The 22,799-nt window shown below is 36.0% G+C and overlaps 1 protein-coding gene across 20 annotated transcripts in view; it reads right to left on the bottom strand.

The window, feature by feature from the left end:
• Positions 1–22,799, bottom strand: part of LOC574743 (non L-type Cav channel) — a 189,830-nt gene that overhangs the window by 148,010 nt on the left and 19,021 nt on the right. For all 20 annotated transcript variants that reach the window (XM_030997790.1, XM_030997791.1, XM_030997800.1 and 17 more), the window contains exons 2-3: positions 19,531–19,758; positions 1,091–1,196 (exon numbers count right to left, since the gene is read on the bottom strand). In XM_030997790.1, the coding sequence (XP_030853650.1) occupies positions 1,091–1,196; positions 19,531–19,757 (333 nt within the window). In that variant the 5' untranslated portion in view covers position 19,758. The remainder of the gene's footprint in view (positions 1–1,090; positions 1,197–19,530; positions 19,759–22,799) is intronic.

The raw sequence follows: 22,799 nt of genomic DNA, 5'->3' as shown, positions 1-22,799 counted from the left end.
GATTCTGTTAGAAGTGGAAAAGGAAGTTCATGTTTTAAAGAGAGCCTTAAAATCTTGAATTAGAATAAGGAAAGGGCGTTTGTCTTTCCAACTTTCCGGCTTTCATGGGTTATCCTGTCAATGTATCTTCTCGTTCCATTTGCTTTATGTATTGCATTCAATGTACTATACTTGACGAATAAAATCAATCAATCAATCAATCAACCGAAGAGACATCTTACACCATCATAAATTTACCCTGACCTTAGAAATGTATAAAATGTTGTTTTTTATTGCACCATTAATTATTGTCAGAGAAGAGAAACTAAAGAAACTAAATTATCCTTAAGCACTTAATGTTGTTCCCTAAGCGCATATCCTTGATTTAAGAAGGCCAGCGGCTAAGAATTTCTTGTGGTTATGTTGTTTTACATTAGGAGGGGGAAATCCCTAGATCTACGCGGTTTATATTATTTGACAGCTAAACTAATTTGAATAATAAACCAATAATGCCTCTTCGGCAGACACGCATACAAAAACAGAAATAGCCAAGTTTCTATTTTGTAACACTCCACGCAAACAATGGTGTAATACAACGCCCTAAAAAGAAATGTGGGAGAAATGATTATAGTTTCATAACCATAATGTCAATGACAAGGATTACCATTAGTTGAAAAACTCGGTGAGAGTATAAATATATATTTGCCCCAAAAAGTTTGGCACGGTCTTCTAAAACTTCAATTTGTTGTGCATAATCTCAAGAGAGCTATACATATTTTGTGCTCTGATTTTGCTTCTTTTCATTTTTTATCATATGGCTTTTTCAATATCCAGCTTTCAAATACTTTGTTTAGATGTAAATGCATGTTGATGAGTGTATGATAACTTCAGGGAATCAGCGGTGTTCTGGCGCTAATCTTATCGTGAAAAATCACATATTGAATAAAATAAAATGAAATCTATCAATTAATCAAATAAGATCGGATTAGATCCAATTAATCACATTTTAACCAAACTCAACTCAACTCACATTAAACAAAATCAATTAGATAAACATTAAATCAAATCAAATTAAATCAAATTGAGTCAGAATTTCCGATCCCGAACTTACCAATGCTATTGACCTGGGCGTTTTGTCTTCTTTAGGGAGATGTGTATCCAATGCTAACACTACACAGTTGGCTATGATTGTCGCTAAGATGAAATACTCGAACGGAGTGAGAGAGAAAAACAGTCAAGGAAATCAAATACAGTACTATTGCTCAACATTTATTATCAAACACATTAACTAGAAAACTAAATTGATAAAAAAAAAAACTATTTCACATGTCGGTTCTATAAAAATTCTTAAATGAAAGAAATGCAGAAGAAAACAAAAGCTGGATATTGAATATTTGCTAAACATGACTATGAGGATTGATGTTAGCATCCAAATGTATTTTTTAAATTACACACAAACGTAAGCAATGTAGGCCTATATAATTACATCTAATAACCTACTACATTGAGTATACATTTCAATAATAATAATAATAATAAAGACATTTTTATAGCGCGACATATCCACCCAGAGGGTGCTCAAGGCGCTTACAATGATCGAGCTACATAAAAATCAACATTTTTGATCAACATACAGACTGGTTTCCAATCTGTTAATGGTGAATTTAGCCATTTGATTACTTAAAAATACATTGCATTAATTTGTCCCATTTTCATCTGGGGTGAAAGTTATTTTCTAATCCCCCCCCCCAAAAAAAAAAACCTGGCGCAACCATTAAACGAATAGTATTTTCGTCTTATGATCAATGGTCACGTGGAAGTAAAAACAAAGAAAGGGCGCTAGTTGTGTGACACGTATATTGGTTAAACTGATGTCGTTCATCCACGTAAAATGATCAGATCATTTCACAAAATTAATGATTGAGCATATGATTGTATACTATGTTTCATTTCATTTCATTTTATTTCATTCGTCATATAAAAAACATACATGATTAAAACATTGATATTTACAGATAAGTAAAGTACATACAAATAACATAACGAAAGACAAACATAAAATACAAATATATATACGAATGAGGAACCAGCAAGAAAGAACATTTAAGTCTTGTGTGGGGCTGGTCCCTAGCGACAATTTTAACCTATAACACTTAACACCTAACACATAACAACTAACACCTAACATCTAAAACCTGATTGCATATATTATAAAAACTAATAAAATACTATTCACAAAAACGTAATTGTTTGTATCTTCTTTTAAATGTATTCAGAGTTGGGCTTGATTTAACGTTGTGAATTTTTTCTATGTGAATTTAATACTGGTATTCTACTTTTATGGTAATACTCATCAACGCCTGTTCAGCATCTAGATGAGGGTAAAGCGTAGAGTTGTTCAGTCTTATTTTCAAACAAGTTTTAAAACAAATGATATTCAACGCAACCATTGAAGAGGGGAGGGGCACAAAGGACATTCGAGAAATTATTAAGATAAATGCATTTCATTTTCAGATTTATTACTGACTGTTGGTAGTTTTTGCACAGTTCTTGGTAGCCTTTATAGCGTTCCCGGCGCCATGTTGTTTATCATCGTAATTATTATGAGATATTCACCCACGCATAGAGCCGATGGGAAATGCTATGATAATACACTATAAAACCATCGCCGGCTGTCGCTAGGAGTGTAAGTATCCGAGATAAGATTACAATTTCTGGGATTATAAATCAGAACCGCTGATGACAGTAAGCGAATTAGAAGCCCATCGTCAAGCAGACGATAGCAAGGAAAAGGGCGGGAAAAGAAGCCGTCACAATCCCCATCGTAAATCACAAGACGTTGGTGGTCGCAGACGGCTAATTTATGACCTGAAAAATTATCCCGAACGTGGCCGCAAGTCAAAAGCTTTATCGATGGATTACAACCGATAGAGAATATTCAAACCTCGCCTAGCTGCCATGCGGCCTTCAAGAAACGACAAAATGTATTCATCAAGGAATTAAGCGGATGGAATGAATATAAATAGCGTCAGACTAATTGAGTTCATCAGTGCCCTTCTAACTGCATTTCAAAGAAATAAGTATTCAAGGTATCAAAATTAAATAATTCATAATAATAAAGTAGCCCACGCCTTATATGAGCCTCCTTAGTGGTATTTTGAAAAGGGTTCTGACACTCAATCACTGCCTGCCATGTTTCTATTTTATGTAAAGAGTGGTAGATTGCTATCAGCGGGCAGGCACGCGGTTTTCTTTTCGCGGAAAATGTAATTATTCACGACGCGGGGATAAGAGTTGGATCTGACCGATTGTTTGAACATGGTTCCTCCATACTCACCCCCTGTGTACATTAATGTGCTTCTAATGCAGCGGTCTCGACCCGCAAGCACTTAGTCTGCAAAAAGCAACTCTTTCAATTGAGATACGTTTCAAAACCTGACCAGCTTTTGACGTCAAACGAAGTTTGAATGGCGAATTTGTCTCAGTAAATATACATCATTCTGTTATTAAGAACTCCGCCTTGTTTGATGATGGTGTAGTATTACTAAGCACGGTTCGGGACCAAGATCGTGTTGTATATAATGAATAGATGACATAATGTTCGTAGGCAAAAGACTAGATCATCGCCAGCCACTCGGTATGTTTCCTACACAAATATACTCAGGCTCCACGTATACCCCTACTCTAGAAATTATCATCAAGCTAAACTAACACCACGCCGTCTCGTATCATACTGACAGATTAGATACATTCTACAGATAGTCTGCAGGAACAGACTCGAATTCGACACTTTACCAAAATTCCTAAAGCCTTGAGCAAAGCCCATCAGCATGAGTCTTTGGATGTGTCAGAAAGTCCGGAGCAGCTATAGAGTACAGAGTACATGCAATATGCCTTCAACATAGTCTCACTGTGCAGACACTGTTACGCACAGCGACTGACAAAGGTGTTTCGAGCAAACCACTCTCCAGTCTAGTATAGGGAGAGGGAAATTAAGCGCAGCATGACTGTGGCGAATTTATGACGATATTAGTGGTAGGGCTCCTACTTTTTGACGAATTGTTGACAACTCGGGCTGACATTTTCACCACGGCCATTGCCGAAAATGAAGGAAGTAACATCTGGAAAGAATATCAGAATCTGAACCATGTTTTTTCTTTGAAATACGATGAGTCAAGATGAAACTCGTATTCAGGTTATGCATATCGAAATATCACATTCCCCGAATATTACGGTCTAACAACATATTAAGTTTAAGACGTGGAAATTGGTTTCACGCCAACACAAGTACACCTTACACTTGCATCTGAAACCGATGAATAATATAAGAGTCACATCCCATAGATATACAAACTTATAGCACGACGCATTATCTTGAACCAATTTATGAACTAATCATTGAGATACAATATACAAACATTTACTTTGGTACATAAACAGACATAAAAACTTTGTTTCGAGAAAAGATTTTTACGCCCCTTCTCTTCCTTAAATAACATTTCTTTAAACCATTTTCAGTCATTTTTTTAACGGTGATATTATGTCTCTGAAAAAGTCTAAAATAATCCGCCATTCACTTTTTCGAAAAATGCATGTACATCAAAATTATCAGTGCATAACTTCTAATTCTCCAGAACTTGTATAGTTCCACTAATCAAGAAATAATCATAATAATAATAGCTCACATTTATAATGCGCCTCATACTAAACAAAGAAATAAGAAGAAAAGGGGCTGTAATAGCTTAAAGCGACTTGCCTTTTAGGATATAGAGTGGTCTAAACCAAATCAACTGATTTGTTACTCTTCTATTTTTTTTCTTCCTATCTTTTTCTAAATTAGGGCTTGTTTGGATTTCTCGCCTTTTAACCGATTTGTATATAAGTATGTTTAATTTAACTTTGCATGTATATCTTGTTAATCTCTAATGTATTTTTTTGTGTAAAATTGTGTTTGCTTTTTGTATGTACGGCCATGCTGAAGAACAGCCATTGGCTGAAGTATGCGACCGTGCTAAAATAAAATAAACAAACAAACAAACAAATAAACAAACAAACAAACAAACCCTTCTATATTTAGGTGTATGCCTTCGTGTAAAGTTTGCGTTTGACGGGGACGGGGAAATTACGCAAAATCCGCATGCATTGCGCTTCATACTTGACACGCAAAATCATATTGATAAGTTTCTGGCATCTCGTGCAATCTTTGTTGGCTTGCATGTGTAATGACTTCCCGAATGACTTACACATGTAAATCAGTATACCGTGGTGGTTATAGAAAGCGGGAATCGCCATTAAGGGGCACTATTTGGGAATCGAATTCATAGTTTATCATCAAATCTCCTCCCGACTCAAAATATTGTGTGTGAGATCCTCTTGATAAATATAAGGGGGATGATTTATCCGACCCTTGGCAATAATATTTAGGACAAGCAAAAAGGTTTCTTATATTGACCTTACAACAGCATTAACTGCAGTTGTGGTCACGCCAAAAGCCGTTTAATGCAAAACTAAAAAGACATACCTTCAACTTTGGCGGGAATGCATCTAAACTTGTCATTTTCATTATTTCTCAGATTCTCAGATATATATTATACAGAGGGGAGGAGGGCCTGGCGTATTAACGAGAAAAAAAAAGGAATAATAATTCATATCTCGCTTTGGATGAGCATTGCTTAATAATTCTTACCAACTATTTTTACATTTACTACTACCATGCACTAAAGGAGAAGGTACTTAAAATACTCAATACGATTTAATTCGGGATGTGAGGTCAATACTTGCATCCATATTTGGTCCGACGAAGTATACTTAATCGTGGCAGCGAGCCCTTGAGATAGAAGCTGCCCTATGTGCTATCGTCGTTAGATGTGAAACGAGGGCATTGCTAATTTACTCGTCTTGGGTAAATTCCGTTTGCGGGAGACAATGTCGCGGTGAGGTGATACGGGAAATGAATCGGGAAAAAGATAGGCAATCATTATGCAGCTTATATCACAATGTATCAGATACACCTACACACTTCATTTTGGCCTGAGATGTATTACTGTAGGTGGTCTCAAAATGAATTTTTGGTAGTTTCTAATTCCAATGGCAAATTTTTAAATAAATATTAACTTAAATCTAGATTGGACCCATGATAGGTGCAATTTAGCTAATCACAGTGGAGCTAAAAAGCCCAATGTTGTATTGGCATGTAGCTGGATCGTAATATTAACTTCAATGAGATTTTTATTATCTTAATTAACTGAAGAGGTAGGCCTATACATAAGTCTTCGAACTATAATATTATTCAAAGGATGTTCAAGGACAATTTCGATTATGGATTTTTGCTGTTTGAAGATGAAAAATTACATGACAGATTATTTTGTAGATGTTACGTTTCTCTCTCTCTCTCTCTCTAACGCCATTTCAAGTCATAAATCTCAATATGACAGAGGAGGACCTTGTAAGCTCTATAAAACATCGAGGTTTTACTCTCTGCAGCTAGAAGGCTGATGCAGTGATGGCACCAACCATATGTTGAGAGAGACCGACCGACCGAATACGACCTTGTGAGAATGCGTCATGGACGATCTTTTCATTTCAAGGTAAGTTTGAAGAACGCTATCCACACTGCCAGGGGCAGATCCGGCAAATTTTAAAGGAGGGGGGGGGGGGGGATTTGAGGGGAAAAGGGCTATATTTATAATCTAAAACAACTTTAGGTATTTAACATTACGAAAGGGTCTCAAGAATCTAATAAGAGGAACAGTTTTATGTACTTATGTTGAACTTATTGCATGCCTCCTAGATCGACAGCAGCGCTCTGCACCTTTCATATGCTGGCATGCAAACTATGAAATTTGTTAAAGTATCAACGCTTCCGTACTCACGGAATAAAAAGATTGGACTGGCGAATTTCAATTATAAAAATAGAGTCTGTGTAATTATAGATATATATCGACCAGCCCTTACATGGTGATTGTGTGGCATCGTAAAGTACGGTATGTGTCCATGCAAGTAAAGGCAATTTAGCGCCCTTTTTGTTATTCCTTCGGTTTCCATAGATACAAACAACCTTAAGACAATAGGTCTTGCACCCTTGCATCCTCTTATTTGGCATTCATCGCGAGCTAGTTAAGAAAGGAGGACACGTTATCGATTTAAGGAGGAACTAAGATGGAAGGATGTCGGGAATTCAAATCAACGAGAGACAGGTCTTATCAGTAAGTAAAAACATCCGCCATTATACACGTATGCTTGTTATCCAGATTGGATGTGAACGTAGTGAATGCAGATGAACCTATTCACACACGAGGAACATATACAATTATAATGCCACTTATATAGACATGATGGTTGTGAATGAGTTACATTTTGCCATTGTATTTAATTGTGAATCTATACATGGCATATGTATTCATATCTTCACAGAGGTGTCATTTTCATATTTGTTGTCAGATCAGTCTCATATCAAAACTTTTCTGTATCTTTTATGCTTAGGCATTTTGTATGATTATTTCCTGGCGACGATTGTAGCATACATTTGCATAATATATGAAACATGACTAAAACGTCGAGAACCAGAAGTCCTTTTAAAGTCATATGTTTCTGGGTTTTGTCGTCTAGAAGAAGTACATCCCAACCTAACGCGAAACCTCATTATTTTGTCCAAAAAAGGCAGTGTATGTAATAAACCTGACAATGTACAGGTGTATCGCCTTAACCAGTTTCCTCAGTCCAATCTGAGCGCTTGGAAACACCTTTTTCCCGTTCAGGAAAGGGGATAGGCAATTGGCCGGCCTACATAATCGTACATCAATAGCCGATGATGTAACATAATTAAGTTAAGAGACAGGTGCCGAATCTCTTCACCCTCACACTATGGTAAACACATGGAACACTTTCTGTCCTTACCCTGGAGGTATGTCACCACTCTGCGTCTAAGAACTTCCTACAGGCGGGCATTTATTACTGCCAGTGTCCTGATAATGGCGACCGGGCAAAGGGGTCCCAAATATATTATAACTCTTTGAGCGGGGAGACTTGCTCATTGAAACCTTCAATTTTGTTATAAAAGGCACGAATATAGATTAATCTTGCACCACTATCTCGCAAACAAGATAACTTCAATATCAATTGAAAATAATTACTCTTACAAATTTAAATGATTATATTGAAATCAATCTTGAGTGGGTAAATCAATTGTCAATATAAATGTTCATAATTAAGTTACCATTACAAGATTGATCAGACCAACGGAAAAAATTTCTAACTGATTACAAATATTGACAGAGTCTCATGCTGAATGCTTTTTAGGACGGGAAAAGCAGCCAGCCGTCTATCGATCAAATCCGAAGTCCCATAAACAGTTACTCATATTTTTAGAGTATTGGGAATCTCACAGCCTTCCTTTTCTAAATACAATTGTCTTCAACTTCAAGAAATAAAATCCACAATGTTTGGATATTGGGGCTGGGGGTAAAGAGAGGAGAAAAATATGGGGCTGTCCTTTGCTTTGTTCTTAAAAATTGACTGTATTGTGTCACAGATTTTTCAATCAAAAACTTATAGATGGATAAAATGAGAAATAGGAGAAGATAGGTGGGAAAGGGGAGCGGGAGAGAGAAAGAGAGAGAGAGAGAGAGCAAGAGAGGGGAAAATACTGAAAACGTTTGGAATAACGAGCATTGTGAATTGGAGGGGAGAGTGAATGACATTTCAAATGAAGTTAACCCTAGATATGTCGAGTCCATATTCATTCCATCAGCGCTTATACAATCAAGTACAGATGGAGAGAGAAAGAGAAAGAGAGGGGATATATAAAGAGAGACAGAGAGACAGAGAGACAGAGAGAGAGAGAAAGAGAGAGGTGAAAAGAGAGAGAAAGGGAGAAGGAGACAGAAAGAGAAAGCGAGGGGGTATTTCAAGAAAATGAGATCAAATTTAACGAGGCATTTTTGTTTAAGAGTTGTGAAGGAGAAGAGGAGGACATTACATGGAATTCGTAATACAATTGACCTTACATCTGCAAAGACGTGTTCCCCCGCCGAGATTAGAGAGAGAGAGAGAGAGAGAGAGAGGGGGGGAGGGGGTTAGGTATAAACAAAGGGCAGAAAGAAAGAAAAAAGGAAAGGGGGTAGATACACATATTAGGAGGGGGACAGAGAGATACAGAGAAAAGATGGGATAGGACAGAGAAACGGAGAGAGGCAGAGATAAAGAAAGAGGGAAGGAAGGGGGAAAATATTAAGAAAGAGAGGGGAATAAGGACGTACGATACACAATGTCCAGAGAGATAAAGAAAAAAGGTAACAGAGAGACTAAAAAATGTAGAGGGGAGCAAGAGGCAGAGAAAGGGGAGGCGGAAAGAGAGAGAGAGAGAAACAGAGAGAGAGATACAGAGAGAGGGAGAGAGAGAGATATATACAGAGAGAGAAAGAGAGAGAGAGAATGGGAGGGGTGGTAGTAGAAGGAGAAGATATATCTACCTCTCGACTGTCAGCAATCACGGGAGAGAAGATGAAATTCGGTCACGATCTGTACAAACCTTCTTCTCGCTCCTACCGAATAAAGAGTCGCAAATTGAGACACTCGACGAAGCGCGGGTTTCTTTGAGTACCAACTGGGACATGAGCACTAGAGGTTCGTCACAAAAATATTAAATGTACCATTCGGGATCTTTAAGAACATTCGCCCCTGGTTTAAAACTGCATCAAGTAAATGCATTCGTATACAATTCAAATACCACGAATTTCCATCGATTATAATGGACAGTAAAGTTAAACGTTATAAACATTATAATGTTAAAAAATACCTTTGAGAAAGTTATAAAAACAGTGATTCGTGTTACAAAAGGAGTCTATTGTTTCGATACTGTTTTTATATTGTATAGCTGGGTAAACTTTGCAGAAGATACAGCTTGAAATATGCAGGGGATATCTGTAAAATAGAAAATAGGCACTTTTGATTCTTTTGTGATGATTATAGTTAAAAACAAAACCTTAAATCTGATGATGCCATGTTATTTCACTTAACTGAACAGAATTATGTACTAGTATGGAAAATGACTTCATCTCTGATTTAGTATGGGTTAATAATAAATAATAAAATAAAAAAATATAATAAAAAATATCAGAATAATTTGCCACAGAGCGTTGATTCTTAAAGTAAATCCATATATATTTTACTCCTATTTTCCTCCGGAGATTTTTCAATCTATTTGTCTTGTTTTATGAGGGTAAGCTGTTACACGGCGCGCCAAGATTACCCCATTCCTAACACATCTAATCTTCTAAAGCGAAAGTCTGTACGAAATGAAGTGGATTCTTTTTTTTTGTTCTGTGAATGTATAATGTTGGCTGTTGATTTTATCATTCAGCTAGAGAGGCTCTGAGCTATAGGCGATGAAGTGTCCCGGGCTGTCTCGGGGGACTGTAAGATGAGACTCCGTTCGATTCTCTGCCTAGCTCCTCAACTGAAACAAACTCATTTCCTCTCTAACAGCCTCTCTCCATCTCTCCTCACCCCTCTCTATTTCTCTTTCTCCAATCCCACTCTCTAGTAGTCCTACACCTTTTGCGTGGTATTGGTAAACACATTAATTGAAAGAGTTCTTAGTTATCTCTCCCACTCATATTATCCACCTCTTCCACCTCCATCTCACATCTGCTGAATGCACATAATGTGCTGAAGTGTAATGGAAATTAAACCGTTTCAAAACGGGTTAAACACATATAAATAAAACATATATATACCATCCATGAAATGAATATTTATTAGAATAAAACAGAGTAAAGGTTGAGACGGGGTGAATGTAAAGAGCGAAATGAACAAAGCGAAGTACATACATATATACTATAGGCCTATATACATACCATATTATTTTTTATATTGCGCAAAACCAATAAAATATTGCTCCATATGCACTTTGCATGACAAATTTATGCTAAACAGATAAACAACAAATAATAGAAAAGAAATATGAATAAACAAATTGTGTGGAAAGGTGATTGGTTATGATTGGGATGAAAGACAATGAGAAGTCGGGAAAGAGTAATTAAGGAAAGGGAAATCTTATGAAATACCGGAGCGTGACAGAATAAAAAAAACCGTGGGACAAGATTAAAGAGAAAGAAAGAGAGAGAGAGAGAGAGAGAGAGAGAGAAAAGGGAGAGGGGTGAAGGAGGAAGAGATGACGAGATAAAGAGAGGGAGAGATGAAGGGATGAAGAGATGAAGAGTTAAAGAAAGGGAGAAAGGTAGAGAGGGAGAGATGAAGAGGGAGAGATGGATAGAGGGAGAGATGAAGAGGGAGAGATGGATAGAGGGAGAGATGAAGAGGGAGAGATGGATAGAGGGAGAGATGAAGAGGGAGAGATGGATAGAGGGAGAGATGAATAGATGGTGAGATGGAGATATTGAAAGAGGGTGAGATGGATAGATTAGGAGAGGTAGGGATGGAGCGCTGAAGAGAGGGAGAGATTCAGAGAGGGAGAGAAGGATAGATAGAGAGAAGGTGAAGGCGAAGCTGCCGAAGCACTCATAATGCAGAGAAGAGTGTTATAAGATACGACGTTGGGCACTTGAACCGTACATAATAAAGCTACCTTTCTCCGGCTCCTATCCTGCTAATAATTCAAGATGAACAACCTTAAAATGGCGGACTCGCGCCAGAAACCTTGGCTTCCATTTCAACTTCAAAATTCACAATGCTACGTCCCAATGAATTCGCCAGTGCAATTTTATACACTCTATAAATACGTGTTATTTAGATAGGCAAAGTCGGCTTGTACAGAGTTGAGGAAGAATTTTGCAGTGGATGGGAATGGATGAATAATTCATTAACATTCAGCTTGCGAAACCTCTCTCTTTCTTGTCATTGGCATATTAAGTGTGCATTTTATTAGGCAATTTAAAGCTCACTTCCTCCGCGGGAGAGAATAGCATTTTCTCTTCTCATCGAATGATAGATATTTCCATAGTTCCTGTTAATAAAGAAAACCACAAAAATTATGCCGAGTTTGAAATCGATTTCTTTTTGTCTTCACTTCTTACATCACATGGTCTAGTTTCTTTCCTATTTAAATTGTGGATTTCATCACGAAAAAAAAAACACTCATCGTGGAGATTACGTAACTGAAATGAAATAATGTGCTGGTATAACCATCATTCAAATAAAAGGTCTGAAAATTGTATATTAGTATCAAAGAGATGTAATGGAAAGGGATGTACAAATCTTGCATGCATGAAAATGGTCGTTTATTCGCTTGAGTGAAGTGTTTATTACGTTCGCTTTATCACGTGATAAATCTTTCATGTAAGGATCAAACGCACCGAATTCATTTTTCCAAGACATACATGAATGTTAGCTTCTATTGCTACGGCAACCGAGAAGTACATGGAATTAGCCAGGCTTTGTAATTATAATATTCGACACCATTTTTTCCATGATGCCAAGACAACCATTAGACAACCAAGAGTGATTAATAGCCTTCTGAGACAGCCTGTAGTTATATTTTGAAAATCACATATCAAAGTTCGATTGCAGATATGTTTTGCTTTTGCTTGAAACACACTTTATTGTGTTGAAAGAATCCCGAAAGAGGAAAAATTAAAAAAGCTTAATCTTTTCTTATTTATATTCCTAATAAATATAAAATATATGGATTTATGAAAAAAGACTGTAAGTACTATAATCTCGTTCAGTAGCGGAGATGACTCGGTAGGATTCCTGGAAAACATGGCAGGTATTTGCTTTTTTCATTATGACATCATGATTTATTGTGGAAGGGTTGAGAACAGTATCGTGGAGATGATTATTGCATTGGTCGACTGTAAGAACTAATTTCTAATTTTCTTTATCCTTCACATTTAAATGGTATAGCTGTGGTATTCCCCCCATTTTTCGGTTTAAATTATGTTATGCATGGACAGAATGCAGTAGATCTATTTCATATATTCTTTATTATTTCCATTCTAATGAGAGACATTTTGGGGGGGGGTTGGGGGGAGGCCTCAATTCTTTTCGATTTCGACACGTTTGAAGGATATCAGAAGAGTTTGATCAAACTGTTTCTACCTACGACCTACAAATGATATATCATAACACTTCCAAATATAGGTCACAATAAAGAGATATAAAATCACATTCTGAGAAAACCCAAAGTCCCAGTTGTACAACACTAACGCAGGTCGGCCATATTGGATTTGGATATAACTAGCTGCGGCGGTTCGATTCGACACGTATAATGTCCCACAAGTCTAATGTGACCTTCCCCGGCTAGGCTTGCGTGTTGATGCGAAATTTATGAAGGGGCGACAAAAAAGGAGCGAAGCTCGCTTATTTTAATCATGTTCAACATGAAACAGTATGTTAATGTCGCATAATGTACGTTTAGAATCTCTTGTAAGCAGATATATTCAGCGCTATGCAAATGTTACTATTATCACAATTATTAATTATCATTATTACAAATATTAATGTAGCTTTCTATGAATCTTATTTATGAAAGTACAATCGATAAATAAATAAAAGCCAGTTCGTAGAAATTGAAATTTTCTATTAACTGCTAATAACACTAAATTGCAGTAAAAACGCACATGTAGCGTGTACGTAGTTTTGTCATTATAGGTCCCCAATTACCGATTCGTGTTTTGTAGTTCCAGTTCATATATTCATAATCCAATAATATTGTTCATGAACACAATCACCCATGCATTTGATATATCAAATTTTTCTATTCGATCAAATTCCCAAGAGTAATTATTATATGACGAACTATAACCTAAATAGTTCAGAGAATGATTAGCAATATTGAATTGACGCACATACGCCATGTTAACGGGCACCGTTATAGCTTTGATATATACTCTATTCTAGATATATTATGAGGAAGGGGGAAGTCATACTGCACTTATATCTCAATCTTCCTCAGATGGTAACAATGCATACACAAGATGCTTATTAATTCAACATGTCATGTTCTAATCTTCTATCGTAATTAAACTTGTGTACAAATAAAACGACATAATAACCCGGGACCCATGACTCCATATCATCCGAAGATCTATATAGTTCATGCAACTACAGTTTATGCTTTCGTTATCTTTCTTTCATTTTAGTTAATAAAATCTTAATTGATTGATTTTTATTCGACAAGCTTCCAACATACAACAATATACAATAATAACAGATCAAAAATAAGTCAGCTTGAACAGGATAACCCACGAAAGCTCGAGAGCTTATTTCCAGTGGGGTCCCTTACAGACATGTATACAATTAATAAATTAAAATAGTAATATTTACAGACAGATAAGAAAATTAAAAGAACTACTTATCAAAGATAATAATAACAACATTAAACTGATGATAGAAATGATATTAAGTACAAGAAGAAAAAGAAGAAGGAGAAGAAGAAAAAGAGGAGAAGGAAGAAGAGGAAAATAATGATGAATTTGTAGAATTTCTATAACGTACGAAAACATAAGTATATACAACATGAAAAAGTATGAACCGACAGAAGAATAACAATTTCAATCATATAACATGTCATTCACTTCTCTTCTCTGACTGTCAAGTATTAGGTATTCCTTTAATTTCCTCTTAAAATGATCATAGTTTCCTATTTCTTTTACACCATTGGGAAGGGAATTCCAATGTTTTATGGCATTGTAATAAAACGAATTTCCAATACTACCTACTCTTTCTGGTAAGTTAAAGTTGAATCGTCTATTTCTTGTATTATAATCATGTACGTCAATAACAAGATCGAAGTTGGATCGAATATAATGATTCGACCTAGTATGATATATTTTATGCACGTGATGCATTGCGAGTTGTTTTGATCTTTGGTCGACTTCAAGAAAACCAGCTTTAGAAAGTTCGCTATAGCCAACATGAGTTCTTGGACCAGAACAGTTGATAAATCTCACCATTTTGTTCTGTATAATCTTCAACTTCTTTTGATCTGACTTGTTTATGTTACTGTACCATGCAGGGTTAGCATAGTCAAATAAACATTGAATAAGAGCAAAACAGAGTGTACGTCTTGCTTTTAAATCCATACAACTTTGATATCTGTACAAAAATTTCAGACGAGAATTTGCTTTTTTTACAACTGATTCTACTAAAGATGAAAATGAAATTGCGCTAGCCAACTCAATGCCTAAATACTTCACAGACTCTTTTCTCTTGATTGCTTGATTATTGTGTCTCACTTTGAATTCAAATGACTTTTTAGAACTACTTTTAGAACAAAATAAAATGCTTTCTGTTTTTCCCAAGTGTAAAGAAAGCTTATTATCAGTCATCCAATCGACACACGTAGACAGCTGTTCACTGAGCTTTTCCTCAATATATTTAGGATCAGGATTTGAATAGAGTAGTACGCTGTCATCTGCGTACAATAATAGTTTGAAGTCTTTTATACAAGTACACATATCATTTATATAACTTGAAAATAGAATTGGGCCTAAAATACTTCCCTGAGGAACACCGCATGTTATAGGCATTAGTTTGGAACGAATATCATGAATGGCCACTACTTGGTGCCGATTAGATAAGTAGGATCTGAACCAATCTAAACTTGCCTTATCAAAACCCATTAGTTGTAACTTCTTCAATAAGACGCAATGATTAACTGTATCAAAAGCTTTTTGCAGATCAAGGAGCACCATACCAACAAAGCGCCCTTGGGAAGTTTCTCTCCTCAAATAATCAGTCAAATGAATTAGACATGTTTCAGTCGAATAATCATGTCGAAAACCAGATTGAAATTCATAAATTATATCATTTTCTTTGAAGTATCTTTCAATTTGAACACAGACCGATTTTTCTAGAATCTTTGATGCTACGCTTAAAACACTAATAGGTCTATAGTTGCTAACATCAGTTTTATCTTTCTTTTTATAAAGTGGAGTCACTTTTGCTATTTTCATATCTTCTGGAAAAGTACTCGTCAAGATAGATAGGTTCATTAAGTAACTTAGAGGCTTAAATAAAACCTTCGCACCATCTTTTAGAAATTTAGCTGGAATCAAGTCTAACCCAGTACTTTTTGATACATTCAACTTACGTAACTCTTTGAAAACAAATTGTTCACTGATTGGTAATAACTCGAAGCTGTTTTCACGTACACCTTTTCTTTCGTAAAAGTCACGAATACAATCATTGTCTGCGCTGAAAAAGTCTTTGGAAGGGGGGAGTTTGTCTACTAATTTGGCAGCCACTTATGCTGCTGTTGTGTTTTCCTAGATGGTATAATATAATAAGACATAGAAATTACTAGGTAGGTACTTTGCATGTCTTATGAACATGCCTCCTGGGAGTTGCGTGAACAACGTAAAGTAATATCATAGGGAATTAAACTGTCTTCTATTTTCTGAGTACTTGTCACATCGCATACACTGCCCTTACCTGAATCATAGAAAAAAGTGAAAATACTTCTCCAGACAGACTGAATTATGTGACAAATTCAATTTTGATATCATCATGCGAGCTATATTTACAAGATTGGACTAAATTTGCTCGTACAACCCGGGTAATATTGCTTAGCCAATACAACAGATGGATCGTGGATGCGTTATTGCTTTTGTGGGAGTAATATTACTCGTGAGAAATAAACTATGCGAGGATAATAACACGATCTCAAAATTACCAAGTTTATAGGTTAATGTGATATTCTAGAAGCCTCCCTGCTGTATTACAGAGTGAGAATTTACTTTACACCAATGAACTATGTAAACTGTGAGCAAAACCTCAGGATGTCATGACCACGTAATGAAGTAAATATCTAATTTTCCCATTTTCATTATTTCCAGGAATTCATAATAATAATACAGAACATAATATAGGAAAGAGAAATTTAACATGTCTACGGGGCTTTTAAAATAACTTTGTTGATCCATGCTAAAACAAGTTTTATGTATGGTTCTAATTTTGATATTGCGTTATTTACAAAGAAGGAAGGTTATATTATGTTCTGGTTGGAAAGGAGCGTGTACGTACATATTTCTGGTTACCTTTTTTCGAAAAGGACTAGCATTATGCTCAGACTCTATACATCTCTAGACAGTAGTGAACTAACGATACAAATACATCATTTTTACAGTGATAGTCTGATAAAAGTGAAATCTTAAAATAAATACATGCTTTAATGGCCACGGAACAAAAGCGTACAGGAGCTTTCGTATTAAATTATACAGGCATATAATATTATTTGAAACTTGATCAAAACGGGGGTTATATTTTAAAAGTACCTATACCCCTTTACTTTTTCTATAAACATATGAAATAATTTCATTTTGTGAAGTTTGTTGTGAAGTTTGTTTTATGACTGTCTTGTCTTTTCATTTGGTATAAAGTAAAGAATTGAAAACGAATTGAGTGTGGATTAGTTGCAGGAAGGAGAGTCCCCAGTTGGATGGTTGCAAGATATGAGATGCCCTTTAATGTCATGCATCCATTTCATCAAGAGAGAGAGTGAGGTAGGATGGAGCTCAGGCTGCATCTCTTTCTCTAATCTCATCCTTCCAAGATGGAAACGTTACGTGATGAAAGCAACGCGAGGTGAATCGAAGCAACAGTCACGTGACCTGCGCTGGAATTGATGACCATTTTATAGTGCAGGAATTACACGTCGAGTCCTATTTTCTTTGAATGAGTCTTAGATGCCACAGAGTGATTTGTTATGTCGAATTCTTCAATCACTGTCTTGCAAGGGGAGCTCAATATGCGGCCGTGTGGTGGTTTCTCATCGCATATAAATCCAGCGCAATAATAGAACTCGATCTTAGATTTTTGCAAACGCACGAAGCAGGCCTACTTTTGCCCTTGATTTAAACGCAATTGAATAACATCTTTTGGTGGATATCCGTTGTTTGATGTGCCCATAAAAAACGGTAGTAAAATCAAAATGGAATGACAGATACTCCCTTAAATATATACATGTTTGTAGGCATTGGTATGCTTGTAAATATCAAACTGTAAGTAATCGCTTAAAGGGCATGACACATTGTATTTTGATATATACGTCCACGGTTTAAGGACCATACAGATATACCGTGACAACAGCTGTTTCGGATTTTGTGCCTTAAGGTCGAATTACGTTTAACATGAAAAGGGCGGAGTAGGAGAATATACTAGTATGCCACGAGCTGATGTTCCCTGTTCAATTATCTTTCCCGGAAATGTAAAAACACATAGGGCTATTAAATATTGAAAGAAAATGAAGTAAACAAATGAAAACCATACTTTAATATTCGGCGAGTATAGTGCAGTGGTAAATTTATCTCTAAAATTACTTGTATGTTTACTGCTTAATAACGACCTCGTTTCTAGTTGCATGGTGAATTATACATTAACCTTCGATCTTAGTCATTCAGAAATATCACTACATCTCGGTATGACTAATAGGGGAGTTACTACTATGTTCCCTGAAAAGATAGATAATGAGATACATGAACAGATGATCATCTCCCCTAAAAAGCGCAATCATCATCAAAAGCACTGGACGAAAAATGTCTTATTCGCATTAAAAGGTTAAACATGAGCGACTTGCTCTGAAAAAGATATTGATATTTATTAGTAGAAAATGAATGGTACTAATTAAACTGCATCATCGTTTAACGTAATGAGGTAGGCCTACAACAAAATACAGTCTACATGAGTAATATTAATTTTGCATCAATGAATTTCGCCATTGTCAAAGCGCATTGTGTCTTTGTGCAATTCAGCACAATATGGCAATGGCATGAGGCAGTATAGTCTGTGTAAGCTTTGGTATTGATTCGTGTATTATGTACCTGGTATGCCGCGTATCGATCTAACCCTGCCTGTATGGAGCGCCGCATACGGAAGAGAGGGAATGCGTATATTAATATCACGCGTGTCATGTACAGCAATATTATAAATGTGAAATTAGTGATGTGTACGCAAATTATAATACAATTATATCTGCTGGTTGTACTATTCCACTAGACTATACAGCCAAATTGTGAAGTATTGATTCAGAGTGACATTACGAAACATGAATTATTCATTGATATATCGCATATTGCCTTTTATGAATGTCATGAGAAATTATTCATAATTGAAGGGAACTATTGACTATGGACCCTGGTGTTTAAACACATATAGAGGCATATGGGTACTACTCTGATAGATCTATACTTCGCCTAGCAAATGTCAGAGAAATCGAAAACATACGTTTAACTTATAGCATGTTTGATCTAGTACAGAACCTCCATTATCAGTTATTATTAAAGGAATATTGAGTTGAGATGACTACAGAGACTTAACATCCATGTGGTTCATTATCATTGTTGTATTGAACGCATTATGGGTACCATTACGTAAATAATTCACGCTTTTCATGTTGAAATACATGCTAGTATACAAATGGCATAAAATTAGGGTTATGTTGTAAATTAAAGAAGTTAAAATAATTCACCTCCTTTCAACAAAATCAAAATCATTTTGTCATGCATTATAAACAATACCCTACCAGCATTAAATAAAACAGCAAGTTTCGTTAGTATATTAATGTATAAAAATGAATGCAGTAAAGGATATAGCCACTCGGTTAGCCATTTTGCACATCTCCGAATGAAGTTCTCCTCGCTGAAGATGAAGAGAGAACGATTACTGGTCAGCAGAGACACGATGAAACCCGCGGGTGATTTAGTCTTCTTCTGTGTGACCTCGGGTGAGGGTGGGGGAGGCTCTCGGGCTGGACCCCCACCAAAGTTCACCTCCAGTCCGTCTGAGTATGGAGTCGCCCCCGTTGTCAGAGCCGCCATTCTGTAACGGCAAGAAGAGAAAAATACTTATCAAATCGATTCTAATTTTGTGCGATAGTTACAAAAAGTACATGACTTGTCTACAAATGATTTGTTGGGTATGATATTAACATGAAAGCTACTTTTTATAACTAACTGAAGTTAAGCAAATATAGTTCAATTTTGTGTCACCTTTACAAAAATAATTCAGATGTTTTCCAAGCATTTTGAAATCCTACTTTACAATGAAGAGATTGTGTATCGGATGTCAGGAGTGGTTTATCAAATGATTCTTCTTCACACATCAAATATCATTTTCCGAGAAGAAAATAGAGTTATAGAGTGTAAACATCGTCAAAAATAATACGCAATAGGAGACATTTTGCGATTACAATCATTCAATGCGTCTATCAATCACAAACACATACATCGAGTCCACACGATAGCAACAACAAAATCAACGAGCAGGCGACAAAAAGATGAGAGGTATATTTTATTTCGATATGTTTGGCATATCCCAAGGAATGAAGGATAGTGTTTCATTTCTGTTTGCTTTCAGAGTGCATCAAGGGGTGTGCTGGTGACAAAAAAGACGTATAGGGCGAACGTGATTAGCGGAGTGCTGACGGGATGAGAAAGATCGAAATGTATAGACATCTCGCCCAAGAGAGGATTCATAGTAATGGAAACCTCGAATTCGGTATCACCGTTTGTGAAATAAGATTCATTCATTTCTAATTAACTAATTAGTGGAAACCAAAAGAATTTGAATAAACGTCTGCGCTAACTGTGTTTCTGCTCAATCGGAGAACCTTCTTAATTAAGAATAGAATCGAACCTGGTTATCTCGTATACGAAAAGTCGGCTAACTCCGTAATGCAAGGGGCGAATCGCATGCTATTCGATATACGCCCAAGGCCGAAACGTGACAGTCCTGACCAATACTGACGAATCAAAAGCTGGGCGAAATTGACAAAACCTTTCATCAGCGCACTCAAGAATGACACGAAATGATTCATCCCTTTTGACGTCTTCAAGTTTAACCACGTTCCGGAAAAGCATCGCATGTAAAGTTATGAATACGATGCTTCATGAAGATTACTAATAGAAGTTGTTGTCAAACGTTTCGAAATCCTTCTTTACAATGATGTAAAGTTATGAATACGATGCTTCATGGAGATTACTAAAAGAACTTGTTGTCAAACGTTTCGAAATCCTACTTTACAATGATGTAAAGTTATGAATACGATGCTTCATGAAGATTACTTATAGAACTTGTTGTCAAACGTTTCGAAATCCTTCTTTACAATGATGAGATTGTTTATCGGGTGGCAGGAGTGGGATACCTAGTGATTCTTCTTCACACATTAAAAATCATGTTCTGTGAAGAGGATTGACTTACAAAATGTAAGCATCGTCATAAATAGTACGCAGTATTTATAAATAAGAAGCTTTATGTCGAGTACTAATAGAACTAGTTGTCAAAATCTAACAATTCACGACACTGCTGATCTATCATGTGTATGGGCTATCAGTTTGAGCTACAACGTATAGGTCTAAAGAAAAATCTAAGTGACTGTCAACTGGAAGATGAAATTTAAAAGAAATATAATCACAACATCATATTGCCTTTAAAATAAATAAATAAATATATATTATTATCATAAGTTACTAGAACGCATACGACACCCGTACATGTACATTCAATGTGGTATATTCATGTAAACGCGGATGATAATACGATTTAATGATTTGTGTGTAAAAGAAGTCGTTGAATATTCATGACAATCGAAATTGTGTTGACATTTTAATTTATGCTAATCACTTTACTGTGGGAGGATTTCTAATCAATATTTGTCCGAAACCAGAGAAGATTCTGGTTATTCATGCGATGTATCACACTCACCAAACGGTGAAAAAATGCATAAATTTACATCCACACACCAACGCCCAATCCTCTGTTATACCACACGTAACAATACATACCAGCATAAATTAAATTCAGCCTACATGCATGTAGATCAGTAATTACATCTAGAATGGTGTAGGATTTCATCGTAAATTTCCTGGCACTATATATTGCAAAGGGGAAATGAAAGGAAACCCCTAGATGTTGTGTAACTCTCTCATGTCGATCAATTTATGGGTTTTGATGTGGGAACATAGTTAATCACAAGAAGACTGGAATAGACCGGCTGGCCTAATGAATTACTAGTTTACTTTGTGATGAAAACTTGACCGGTGTATTCATTACTTCACTGTTAGCATGTTAACAACACTTCATAATATTCATTATAAGCCTAAATACATAATGTCATCCATGATAAAAGGGGAGGCTTCCGAAAATTTGGCAATAAAATAAAAAAGTTGGCATAAAATGCATTTCATCAAAGTGTGATCTCTTTACCATCGAACACAGCTAATATAGAAAGAATCAAAATTATATGCATGTATGTAATTACATGTATGTATGGTATACATATTCCGGAGCGTGTGTACAGTTAGAATCTTCCCTCTCCCAAAATAAATAATGAATTTATTAACCATGCCCCCGCAGTAGAGCATGCATACGACTTACATGATATAAATGTATATTTTATGTTGAATTATATTTATTTTTTTTACACAGGGTAACCATAATTATATATGCATATCGGCCTTCTTGTTTTCATCACGATGAATTGCAAAAGAATTCGCATCGTGTCTATGACTTTGTCAAATGTCAAGAAAATGCTATGAGATATACCGGGTGAGGCAGTGCTGTCTCTTATACTGTATGTCAACCCGTACATTGTAACATTACGAAGCATGAACGAGCTAAATCATGGCGTTACCTATAAAATGAGCAAAAATGTGGTAATGGACAAGGGGAATCGCATTGCTTGTGCATTATAATTCCTCTTGGAAACCAGATTTCAAAGGAATACTAATGAACGGAATACAAAATAATGGCGCCATATTTCAGTTCTTCATATACAAAGGAGCAGGCTCCTCTAACAAGCCTAACATTTGACTTGCATTTGAAAGGAAAATGATTGAGTTTTTAAGGCATTCATTTTGGTA

Source organism: Strongylocentrotus purpuratus, unplaced genomic scaffold (genome assembly GCF_000002235.5).
Source record: "Strongylocentrotus purpuratus isolate Spur 01 unplaced genomic scaffold, Spur_5.0 spur5_scaffold_4, whole genome shotgun sequence".
NCBI lineage: Eukaryota > Metazoa > Echinodermata > Echinoidea > Camarodonta > Strongylocentrotidae > Strongylocentrotus > Strongylocentrotus purpuratus.
Note: the sequence above shows the minus strand (reverse complement) of the source record. Positions and strands in the feature narration are given on the sequence as shown.